Source organism: Leptonotus elevatus, chromosome 1 (assembly GCF_054856555.1).
Source record: "Leptonotus elevatus isolate MCC_2025b chromosome 1, RoL_Lele_1.0, whole genome shotgun sequence".
Taxonomy (NCBI): domain Eukaryota; kingdom Metazoa; phylum Chordata; class Actinopteri; order Syngnathiformes; family Syngnathidae; genus Leptonotus; species Leptonotus elevatus.
The window spans coordinates 42783389-42795898 of record NC_141239.1 but is presented as its reverse complement, the minus strand read 5'-3'; the positions used below and the strand labels follow the sequence as shown (position 1 = coordinate 42795898).

Below are 12510 nucleotides of genomic sequence, written 5' to 3'. Positions count from 1 at the left end.
GGGGTTGATTTTAAACGTATTTACTTTGGGAATGCTGTGCAGCTGTACAGAAGGCGGAAGCCAAATTTACTTTATTACACAATATTTGGTGACCTTAAAAAAAAAAATAATAATCTTGCTTATTTATTGATACCTTATTTATTTTGCCTTTTGTTCTTCGAAAGAGATGCTATGGTGGTACACGAGACGAGATAGTACACAGTCACCACTTTGCTATATGGTGAACTGCCGAAGTCACATCTATTAGCAAGGATTATGTTTTTAATCGGCTCCAACAATAAAAATAAAACACCAAAAAAAGACGGAATTCCCGTCGACCGTTTATATTCACGACACTGCGAGAAAAGAGTGAATAGCAGCTTTGATTTTATTATTAAAAACAGAAATTCAAACATGTACACGTATACTCTCAGCTAATTTAAAAGAACATCCATTTGGACAAACAGAGCAAAAAGAAAAATAAATACTGTATGTACACGATGCCATGCAGATGTTTCCACAACCACTTGCTCTTCCATCCTTCTTCCACTTGAGACTTCCTTCTAAAGCTTTTCCATCCCAGTAAGAACAACGACAATGTCAGAATTTTGTATTTTTTTTGGTGATGTGCCGTGAATTTTTTATAATGTAAAACTTGACTAGATGCTTCCTTCCTATGCTTTTTTTCCTTTCATCGAGTCATTGCGCATATCACTAAAGTGCAGTTGATACCACCCTCAATCCCGGGAAGAACACGAGCATGTCTTTCGTTTGCTGTGCAGCCTGTGCTACAAATCAGAAAAAAAGTGACGGTTTAGGATTGTCACAAGTGCATGCACGTTCATCATCCGCCCCATCGTCCATATTGGCTTCAGCCTCTCTGGGCCTCCTGGGACATGGAGCGACCCAGGGCTTTGGGCGCCTTGGAGAACTCCATCAGCGTGGGCTTGACGGGCGGCAGGTCCCGCGTGATCTCGCTCACGCTCCTCTTGGCGGGGCAGGCGCCGCCCGCCGCGGGGAAGGGCCGCAGGTCCTCGGGGGCGTGCGGGCCGCCGCGGCCCAGCCGGACGCCCAGCTCGGCGGGGGTGAAGATGGGCAGGGGCAGCGTGTGTCGCTTGGGCAGCAGCTGGTGCTCCCTCACGCCGCGCTCCATCGTGCCCACGCGCAAGATGCCGGACGGGCAGGACTGGGTGAGGGGCGAGGCCTTCCACTGCCGGCTCAGGGTCTCCTTGCGGGAGGTGTCGTTCATGTTCATCGTCTTCCTGAGGGCAGCGGTCAAAAATTCAACAAACCAGTTCTTGAATGGTGAAGCCTCAAAATAATCATCAAATTAGACTTAACCCCTTAGTTGACAAAAATAGTAGTAATTACACAAGACAACATTTTTTATTTTGGTTAGGTTTTTATGTAAATTCAAACTAAATTAAATTCCAAAACTGCAGTCAATTTTTTGGGGGAGCCTGAGGTAAGCAAAATTCTATTGATTAGCTGTAGTAAGAGCTGATAATGAGAGAGAGAGAGAGAGAGAGAGAGAGAGAGAGAGAGAGAGAGAGAGAGAAAGAGAGAGGGCTTAGGCCAAATTAACTTGGAAAAAAAAATTCACTCAGAGATTCTAAATAAATGTTACAACAAGGAGAGTTTTGAGTACATTTTACTAGGTTAATTAAAAAATTTTTTACTCAAGCGTTGAGGATCTTCAGCTTGGGAAACAGCCACTCTACCACCTGAGCCATGCCACTCTTGCTGTTTGCCACTATACAGCATTGCTGGTGTGCCAAAAATGAGACCAAAAACAGGTCATGGAGGTGCAAGGATTCCGCCTGGCACCATCAATATACTAACTCACAGCAGGAGCGGCATGGCTCAGGTGGTAGAGTTGCTGTCTCCAAACCTGAAGGTTGTGGGTTCGTTCCTCAACCTTTGGGAGCTTTTTATTTATTTTTAAATCAACTGGTAAAATGTACCCAAAACTCTTCTTCTTTTTTTTTCAAGTAAATATTACTCCTTTTTTTTGTGTACAGTGATATACCTGCTTCTGATTGGGGCTCATTTGCCAATTCCTAAGGAGTACAAGCCCCTGAATCCACCAAAAGTGGATGACTTCCTGTTCAATTTCAAGCATGGTTCTTTCGGGCTTTCTTGTTATGATAAAAATGGCCACCAAATTACATGCCAATTGCTGGAATTGGTTGTTGCCAGATTTTGTGTTTTAGCTGGATAGACAGACAGAGACAAATTCCAATGAGGAGAAATGAGCTACCGTACATTATACAGCGAGTCATCTAACTTTGGTGCAATGATGAAAACACACCATTCACAATTTAGCGTCAACCATCTGTGCAGTATATAAGGCTGATATTTGATTTAAAATCTTTAGGGCGAGCCAAAATGAAGGGCACATATAGAAAATGGTTTGCAATCTAGCCTCACTCTTTTTTCTCGTACAGTAGACTAGGTTCAAATTTGGTATGAGAGCAGATAAAATATCCTGGATGAATGACCCTTGGACAAAATATGAGCATAATGTCCAAATGTCCAAATTTGGTCAATTTCAATATTTTTTCACAAATCTATACTATTAGCCAATCCCCGCAAGCGTAGAGATGCTCTCTTTGACGATGCAATGTTAATGGCTTAACGACCTTAACGATTTTTTGTTTCTTTTTTTGGCTTTCTTGAAAATTAGTGTTTCATTAACACTGATGAAAATTCTCTAGGAACTTTTTTAGCAGAGTTGTCAAAGTTGGAAACTTTTACAAGTACAATTCATGAGAATGTATGCATGGGAACAACGCAGGCATTTAAAGATTTGTAGGTTGGCTCTGAACATGGAATGGAACTTAGAAAATACATTTTGAATATATGCCTGACTAAAACAAGCTGATGTATACATATATATTTAAAAAAAAATATGCATAGATTCATTCTTATCTTCCCAAAAATGTCAAAAATGTGAAATGTACTGGTAACTTCTAGGAAAGTCTCCTCTCCTTTGGAAGCCCATGTTTGACTCTTGGAAAGCCCTGAAAATGTGGTCCAACTTGGCCCAAAATGAACAATAAGAAAGAATTCCTTGTTATTTTGGGGAAAAGAAGAAGCGCTCAAAGCCGTTCCTCACCGTTCCTCAGGTTGAGTCTTGAGGCTGATGCTCTTCCAGTCGGCGCAGTAGCTCTCCCTCTGAGCCTTATTGTCTTCCCGGACGCTACATGCCAGCTCAGCTCCGGACACATTGCCGTTACACTTCTCCACGACGGTACACACCGGCATCTTCTTCCTGAATCTCCGATCAACTGCGACGGGCTTGAAAAGAAACGTAGCAATGCTCCAGCTGGCCTCTTCTCGGTCTTGTTGCGTCCTGGTCCTGGTGTGTCGGGGCCAAAGTCATGCCGCCGCCTTTATGGACACACTGTTGCTATTTCGGACACGTGTTGTCAGCGGACAATCGGCGTGCGCTGACACCGGACACCGACAAGTGTTCCGGGAGCTGCTGTGAAGCTCCTCTGCAGAGACTAATGAGCATGGAAATCCCCCCCCCCCCCCCAAAGGGTCGTCGGAACAACACTTTCCACATCAGCTGTGCCTTACACACTGTGTACGGATTATGTCACCAAACATAACAGGCTTGGACAAAAAGGAATGTTGATATGCATTTGGTCCTGATGTACATTGAGTAAGCCATGGCTAATGTGGAAACAGTCAATGACTGGCATAGCACTCGCCACCTTTTAACGCTTTGAGCCTTTAAGACTCAACTGCAGCGTCAAAGACTCCATTTGGACACTGACTTGACCTTGATTTGAGAACTTCATGAACTGGTCTACCAGTTAGACTTGATCGGAAAGACTTAACACGCAGCATTCATTCGGGTCGCACTTGGGCTGAACAAGTCATCGTTTTGGGAAAGCTGAAGTTTTTACAAGCGTACTTAGAAGCGGTATGCTACTCACAGGTCACATTAACAACCCCTGGATGGTATTGTGACCCGTTATCGGGCTTATGGGTTTAACCAATCAGCTCCGAGCTGGTTAAAAAAGTGCGTCTTACCTGAGTTCTTGCTTTCCCGACGCTAGGTGCTAAGCTAACTTGCTCTTCACCAATCATCAAGTCTATGAGCGTTGGCAGTGACTACTAGCTGGGCAGCGCAGATCCTACTAATCCTCGCCCCCGTGGTGGCAAATACGCTACACTTCGAATAAGTTGCGCTATCACTATAGGTTGATGAGGAGTAGCTAACATAAAAAAAACAATAGAGAACATATGGGAAGATGGACAAGCAAATGCTAATCGCTAAAGGAATGTGAAATGCAGTGTGGCTTAAAAGGAACCCCGACTGTAATGACAAGTTTGTTCTATATTATGTATTTAGTTGTTACTAACATAACTATGAGATTCATTTAAAAAAATAATTTCCAGTTTAATACATTTTGTAGAAACTTTATTTGGACTTACGCCGCCATGGTTATTTACGTCGCAAGTAGTGACATAGATTGGCGGCTGGTTCTCTGCCGAGCAAAAAAAGCAAGGTAAGTCTCCGTAGCGTTCCTAAAGGGACGATCAAAATTCTTGATTACATCTGGTGAATGACGAGAGCATGCCGTGGGGGAGGGTGACCCTCCCGATCGCGTGTTGTTTCTTTAGGAACGCTACGAGGTTTACCTAAATAAATAATATAGAGCAAACTTGTCAATACAGTCTGGGTTCCTTTTAAGACCAAAATACGTAAGTGCTTTGGTGCACAGTAGACTCTTCATAGAAATCTAGGAGATCGAACAAAAAAATGTGGATAACAATAAGTATCAAGAGATCGAGTGGCGTCAAGGGATTAAAAAAAAATCGTACCTAAAAATTGCTGACAGAAACTACATGCATCGGTATGTATGTTGTGTGGTTGTTTTGAAATTCCTCAGCCATTTGCCACCTTCAGGATATATTTGGCGCATTTATCAGCAAAGTGGCTGGTTTCTATTTTCACGACGGTCAGTGCAAAATGAGTTGACGTCCCACTCACCCATCAATAAAGTGACCGGTCACCCCCAAATAGCTGTGGTTGCCAGCTGAGGAGCTCCACTCATTTTCAGTTATGGCAACACAGTTGGGCAAATCCTTCACGGAAAATATCAAGTTTGTTTTTCTTTTCGCCGTCAATTTTTTGCCCTGATTTTAGTCGTCTCTATAGTCCTGCACTGTGGTTTGTATGTTGGGTCATTGGAACACCTCAATGAATCAGCCTGCAGTTTATCGCTATCTCCTTGGCAAGAACATCCGCCAGCCTGTCGGTCGCAGCCTTGCTCATACGCAAAGTATGTTTGAGTCGAGTTGGCCGAAGAACTGTTACGGTCGTGTCTGGCTGCTTTACATTTCTGTAAATGTTCCGCCATTTTCCCCATCTAACGCTTTAACCATGTCTGTATTTAATTAATTAATTGTAGTTAACGCGCTAATTTGACAGCCCTAAAATAAGAGCATTGTAGGATTGCCTAAATGTGACACTTTTGAGATCAAAACAACTCGTACAGCTCGGCGCGACACCATCAAACTCCTCGTTATGGGCCGCTGCCTCACGGTCTCCGCATCCACTGATTCATCACCTCAGTGACAGAGCGCCACGCTCCGCGCTCGGGTTACGCCGCCTGGGAAGCGCCGCCTGGGAAGCGCTCGGCGCTCGCCTTTGGAAAGTTGTCGGCTGGTGTGATGTTACTCGAGTGACTCACTCGTCTGTTTTGGGTAATGATATAACACATACACAGGCAGCAAAGCACAACATACAATGGCTATGATTGCATAATCAGCTGTTATGTTAAACCCGAGCCACCGGAGACTCAAAGTGAGCCTTTTTTCAAAGTTTCAAATATAGTAATGATCTAATTAAAAATGTAGCCTTGTCAAGTAACAACAGCACTTTTCGCACTAAACCGCTAAAGCTGGCTTTTCCCCCCGTCTTGTTCTGCGCTCAATCGTACCCTTAGTCCGCAACAAAAATCAAAACATCGACCAATTACATGCTCAGAATGCGAGGAACTCCAAGTCAAGGTACTGTGCTTGCAAAAAATCTGGTTGTTTTTGTTCAGGATGAGGTCGATTTGACTCGATCAAGTTCTCTATTAAGAGCACACCTTCAATTGGAAATTCCTGGTTATTTACATAAAAAGTTCACAACTGAAACACATGAATAATTGCACAAATTTCCAGAAATGCTGCGTGAAAGTGGGATTGCTTCGATAGCTAGCTAGCATTAGCATATTATTAGCTTTGTCGCAAAGAGAGGGAGTCTGGCATGATGATTTGGTGGCAAGTTTCCGTTTTTCATTGCAGACTGATTGACTGGGTTCAACCTAGAATCGTTGCTACTCAATTTAGACTCTTCAAAGGATTTCTACTTGAGCCCATTTCAGACAGCGTCATGGTCTGACATTAACAGGTGACCAATAGTCACGTAAGTTCACCGATGCTACCGGTACAAATTTCATAAATAACTATGATGAAATCAGAACGGGCTTGTTTGTTTGTTTTAAATAAAATCATCTTACGTGCATTCTGGATCACTGACTCTACATGCTTCACTATTTCATCCACAAAGAGGCCTACACATAATTGTAAATTTTTGTTAAAGGTAGAGTGTGTAATAATTAGCGCCATCTAGTGATGAACTAATAATTCATTCATTTAAAAAAAAAAACCCACTAATAATATGCAAACAAATATGTCCTATCACATCAACATAGCCTACTTTTATATATATATATATATATATATATATATATATATATATATAAATAATCGTAGGTCTAGTAATCGGTAATCGTATTACAAAAGGCTGACATGTTTCATCGCCATCTTCCTGCTACGGATGCCCAAAAGACAACTTTGCGAACGTAGTTAGCTTTTTTCCTCAACATGAAAAAGCTGTCCTGCCATTGGTTCAGAGCATTCAAGGGCCAATAGGATATCTTGGCTCGGCATGCAGTGAACATGTCACACGTCAGTGAATGTTGTGCACAAGCATCCAAAGTCCTATATTAGCATCGGAATTAATGGTATCGGCATGTTGCTTGTTAGTACTTACCGATACCACTGTTTTAATGCAGTATCGGTATCGGAACAACACTACATTGTACCTTTAAATATTGTTTTAAATCCGATTATCTATGTACTGGAGTACGACGGCGTATTAGGGCCACGTATAAATATATTCAGAGGAAAAAACTCACAAATGTACGAGGTTTTTTCTTGCAAATTTGGCACTTTATAAAGTGGCAAATTTGCGACTTTATATAGTGGCAGATTTGCGAGAAAAAAAAAACTTAGAAACTTACAAGAAATACACGTAGCGTAGCTCTAGTCTAATCATGTGAGGATTCGTTGGTGGTTAATGGGACACTGTTTATAAACTGAAAAGGCAGGATGGAGACGGATTCATTCTTAAATTAAAACTTTACTCGTCATTCATCGCATTCAGAGCAACAACACTTCCTGATCCCCTACCAGCTGACTAACACTAACCAATCAGATGCTAGCACACTTTAGGTAAATGCTAGTGAATGACGGAGAGCAGCAGATTCGACACATCAATTTAGATACTTGCACAAAAAAAATACCAAAATGTATTAATGTGTAAACAATAATTCTGGAAACATAAATGTACAAGTAAATATACATTTTTACCAAATTAACTTAAATGCTTGATCGTCCGTGTGCGGACTTTCGCAAAGCGAGGAGTCTTTGTCGCTGGCCAGTGGCCGTACACGCTTCAAAGAGCGAATGCGTAACATGATATGGTTCATCTATGCTAAAGCAATTAGGCTACTATCTCCTTATTTGGAAACCTGACCGAAAGTACAAATAGTACGCTACGTGTATTTCTTGTAAGTTTTTGGGTGTTTTTCTCGAAAATCTGCCACTATATAAAGTGGCAAATTTGCGAGTTTGTTTTTTTCCTCAGAATATTGCCCCGCCCTTTAATTTTTCTTTTTATATACGTGGCCCTAATACGCCATCGTACTGGAGAGTGTAAAGAGTGCCTTTTTTTATTTTTATTTTTTTTAAAGTGGCTTCCTTTATTGCTTGTACTTGCATGCATTTTTAGCTACAGAGTCCACAAGCTTCTCTGTTTTATCCACAGGTAAACCTACATATCTAATGTAATTATGAATTTTGTTAAGTATTGTTTTAAATCAGGTCAGTGCCAGTTCTGGTAGGGCCACCACCCCAAAAACTTCATGTCGCACCCTGCAGCATTCCAAAGAATTTAGCGCATCAGAGGTGACAGCCAAGCTGGGATTTATTGCCTTTCAGACACAATTGGCTCAAGTGCGCGTTTTCACAGCCACTGCTGGTTTCTCCATGAACATAATGAGCTGTGTGGTACGGACGGTAAATGTGGTGTTAAGGCTTCCCGCTTCTGATACGGAGGCTGGAAAATTCCCAGGGAAACCTGTGATCCCCTCGTCCATCATTCGACGCTCACCAAGAATCATGACGGCCCGCGAGTGGATATGTCCTGAAACGGGTCAGGACATAAGAATGACTATAAATACAAATATGTATTTTCAGGTTCTGGGTTTCGTGTTAATAGACAGTGGTTAAGATTTAGAGATTCGTTTTTTTTTTTTTTTAGGTGTTGTTTATCATGATTTAGTAACTTTTGTTGTTAGGCTTTAGGGATACGGACGGTGTGTGGGTTTAGGGCTAAAAAGGGTTACACATTGAGGTTAGTAAATATCAACAAGCAGCAAAATGTTAACTGCCGTCTCAGACAGAGAAGAGCATTGCCTTCTGTTAAGACGTGTTATGACACCATGGCAACACCGATGAATAGACAGTGTATCATCTGACAACATGACAGAGTGGCGCTGCATGCTGACGCTCACCTTTTAAGATGATTTCAGTGGCGAGTTATGCACTGGTGATGAACCCCGCTCATGACGAGATGCGGTGTGGTGGTGAGGGGCGGGCGCTAGGAGGTAGAGCGCCGTGTTGCGTAACCAATACACTGTCACAGCTGTCGGGAGGTGACATTTGGATGAGCTGTCACCACGCTGGAGATGGGTGGTGAGAGGAATTTTGGTGGAGTCAAGGGGTTGAAAATAAAGCAGGGCGAGCAGCCATTTTGAAAGATTTTCGATCAGTCCCCTAAAATGGTGGTTCATAAGGACCCTCAGATAGCGGATCCATTTGTGGTATATTGGAGAAAAAAAAAATCTGCCCACATCCAGCCCCAGATTTGCTGAGGTAATAGTGACAACAAACCCACGTCTGCACAAGGTTTTAATGTTCTTCGTAATGAATGCGGCCTTTGTAGAAAAAGTCACAATCGTCTCACGTGTCGTGCAAATATGACCTTGGGCAGATATGTGTCTCGAACTTCACAACAACAACAACCTGCAGCAACAGCTGAGCACCAAAACAGCATCCAGCTCCCCAGCCGGGACCACCAGACACCGGACGGCGCCCCGCGCTTGGCCCCGGGATTTGCGGCATGCCTGGCGGAGCGGCGTGTCCCCGCCAGCTGGACCCATGTGCACAAGCACACCGTGTCCCACGCCAAAAACATCACCCCGCCCGACTCCAAATACCCCGCTGACACCATGTGACACAGACTCATGATAGACTTCACAGGCTTGCAACTTTATTCGTTATCACTGTGGACATGACAAATACAGAGATTAGCGTGATTGGGGGCAGGGGGAGGTTTTTTTTGGGGGGGCTTTTCTCCCAACATACTTGAGCGAGTCAGCTGTTTGGATAGGCAACTTATTGTCTCATCATGTGACGCTCATAGGACGCCCTTAAGATTCTCAACCTCACGGCGAACATCTAACCTTGACGTCTGCCGCCCCCTGCCTGTTGTCTGGAGCTACTGCAGCACTTCAGACTTCTCCATACTCTCCCCGCTGTCGTGGTCGGGGCAGCCGTTCATGGATTCCACGCGGGCCAGCAGCAGCGGCAGGTTAATAACGCCGGGCGGCTCGTCCTCGTCCGAGTCGTCCCGGGGCGGGTAAAAGCGCTTGGCCTTGGTCAGAAAGTCCTCGGCGATGTCCAGGTACAGCAAGCGATCCTAGCCAGGAAGGACAAAAAGGTTGGGAGCGAACTGAAATCAAGCGTGTTTCTACAGCTGGCAATGAGTTTTCCAGATCTCTCATTTTGGCCCACTTTTCCTTGCAGAATTGCTTTAATTCAGCAACGCTGGAGGGTCCTACGCTGATGCGTGTTTTTCACAGCTCCCAATTGACAAACCAAGACCAAAACCACAATACATTGGTTTCAGGGTTAAATTAGATTCTGACACCATCACAGTGGTGAACAACCCCGAACTGAACTTATTGGACACTTTTCAGGCTTCTCACCAGGATGAAGAGGTATCTCTCGGGCGGCAGCTCCCTGTCGCAGAAGAGTGACGTCTCCGAGTTCAGCGTCTGCAGCAGAGAACGCGCAGCGCCGGCGTTGCGCATGCGATCCAGCGAGGCGCCGGCCGACACGGTCAGCAGCGAGTCGGCCTCGGCCATGAAGCCTGCAAGACAACGTCGAGGGTTAACTTTCATTAAGCGTACTACATGTGCTTCTGAAGAAAAGACAAATGGGCCTGACCAAGGTTCTCCAGGATAGTCTTCCACTTCTCTCGGACTTCCCTACGCGTGTCTCGCATGGCCTCGATGTCCACGCTCAGGCGGCGGTAGCCCTATAAAGGACAAGACTGCAAAGCTCATTCATTAGGCCTCACTTATTTTGTGTGTTTTTAAAAAAATATATGTGTACAGTGGATCCCATGCGGGTCTTGTTGCGGGCCTGCAGCAGCGAGTGAAGGGCCCGGTCGTCATCCCGCTCCGTGTGGCTGGGGTCCCCAGGCTCGCTCCAAAGGTTGGTCTCCTCATCGCGGCGCTTCTGCACCTCGCGGTTGAAATACTCCAACGGATCCGGAGTCCTTCCAGGTGCGGGCAGACATTTTGGATCATTATTACAGTCGGGGTGTTTAAAAGTGCATTAATCAGTCTTATTTGCCAAGCTGTGGTTTGTTTAATAGTACACTCTAAAAACAGTTAGGTCAAAAGCAACTCAATTATGGATAAGAAATGGACCGATTGACTTTATGGGTCAATTTGAACCAACTTTGAGTCAAGAAAGGGGTCTTTTAGTGTAAAGCAACTCATAAATATTAGTCAGATCCTTTACTTGGGTCCAAAAATTGGTAATTTTGTATAAAACAACCCAAAAAGTTGGGTCATTTGACTTAACTGTTTTTAGAGTGTAAACACCACTTAAAAAATAATAATAAATAAATAATAGTGTATAAAAAGTTTATTCTGATTCTCTTTACTGTATATTACACATAATTTTGTAAAGTGCTTTCTAGTACTGTATAATTGTTTGTTAAAATAATATAGTATAAACACATTAAATTGACTTAAGTGCATTTAGCACATTGCAATATGAAACATTATTTAGTGACCAGGGTGGCTGAGGGGCAAAGAGCATAGAAAAAAAAATCGTTATAAATATATGAATCCGTAAAAAACAACTTTATATTTGCTTTAAAAAAAAAGCTGCACCAAAATATATTTAAATAAATTTGTCTCTAAAACATAAAATGCATTAGAAAATGTTAAATATTAAAGAGTCAACATATAAAAATCCTTACAATCCCAGACACTACTTTATTTTAAAAAGCATTTTAGAAATGTTCAAAATAAGAGTATTAAATGTGAAAAATATCAAACAATTTCCTAAAACATCTACTAAAATCTGGGTAAAACATCTTGTAATAAACTGGCACCGCTATAAGGCAGCAAATTTTCTTAATTTTATTAAGATATCCATTTTCGTTTTTGGTCTTAGGCTGCATTCCTAATGCCTCATCCAGAGGTGAGGACTTCATTTGCCCTTTACAAAAAACTTTTGGGTATTGGAAAAGCGTTTTTACCCCACTAAGGGCTGCTTCTCATTGTCGTCGTCGTCATTGTCGCCGGCGCAGCAGCAGCAGCAGCAAAACTTGAAGACCGCCAAGCCCATGGAGGATCAACGCTGGAATATCCCAACAACACTTGTCTTGAATGTCTGGGGATGCCTTTCGCCTCTCTCACATCCTGGCGTGGCGAAAAAAGAAAAAAAGAAGCTAATTGTGTAAATGTGCAAAAAGTCCGCATCCGTTTTTAATTACCTCATTTTCAGCTTGCCATCTTCCAGGATGCTGCGGCGGAGGCCAGAAAAGGTCTGCTGCCTCTCGAGTCAATACACACACTCAACCTCATGCATACGACACAACATCGCCCCGGCACACGGTCACAGCCATGTCATGTGAGTGGGACGCACATCCCCTCGCATCAGTGGAAGGACAACACCTCTTTTCTTCATCAACATCAGGGGCCGCGTTCCGCACTTTGTCTCAAAACTGGCACGATTAGGCCCCCGGGGGCCTCGAGTTCGCATGTGACTTACAGCACAATTCGTTTTATTGTGGATAATATTGGTGCTTTAGGTCACCTGCTTTTCACAAAAAAAAAAAAAGGAGTTGAAAAGTACAGTACAGTACAGTAAGCA

The 12510-nt window shown here is 43.3% G+C and overlaps 2 protein-coding genes across 2 annotated transcripts; both read right to left on the bottom strand.

The window, feature by feature from the left end:
- Positions 1-349: 349 nt before the first annotated feature.
- On the bottom strand, positions 350-3363 carry tcap (titin-cap (telethonin)). Its single transcript, XM_086079363.1, has 2 exons — positions 3098-3363; positions 350-1241 (listed from the first exon to the last, which is right to left on the bottom strand). Exons 1-2 carry the CDS (start codon positions 3244-3246, stop codon positions 851-853), a joined length of 540 nt encoding a protein of 179 aa, XP_085935489.1. The 5' UTR covers positions 3247-3363; the 3' UTR covers positions 350-850.
- A 6219-nt stretch (positions 3364-9582) lies between these two features.
- On the bottom strand, positions 9583-12286 carry LOC147182296 (melanoregulin). Its single transcript, XM_086060102.1, has 6 exons — positions 12131-12286; positions 11894-12056; positions 10732-10897; positions 10564-10654; positions 10323-10486; positions 9583-10033 (listed from the first exon to the last, which is right to left on the bottom strand). The coding sequence occupies exons 2-6, from the start codon at positions 11980-11982 to the stop codon at positions 9833-9835; spliced, it is 711 nt and encodes a 236-aa protein (XP_085916228.1). The 5' UTR covers positions 11983-12056; positions 12131-12286; the 3' UTR covers positions 9583-9832.
- Between the last annotated feature and the right edge of the window lie 224 nt (positions 12287-12510).

Coding starts and splice junctions, on each gene's coding strand:
- tcap (XM_086079363.1), bottom strand. CDS start 3,246: ATGCCGGTGTGTACCGTCGTGGAGAAGTGTAACGGCAATGTGTCCGGA. Junction 1,242..3,097: donor AAGACTCAACCTGAGGAACG/GTGAGGAACGGC, acceptor CGCTGCCCTCAG/GAAGACGATGAACATGAACG.
- LOC147182296 (XM_086060102.1), bottom strand. CDS start 11,982: ATGGGCTTGGCGGTCTTCAAGTTTTGCTGCTGCTGCTGCTGCGCCGGC. Junction 10,655..10,731: donor AGACCCGCATGGGATCCACT/GTACACATATAT, acceptor TGTCCTTTATAG/GGCTACCGCCGCCTGAGCGT. Junction 10,034..10,322: donor AGAGATACCTCTTCATCCTG/GTGAGAAGCCTG, acceptor CTTCCTGGCTAG/GATCGCTTGCTGTACCTGGA.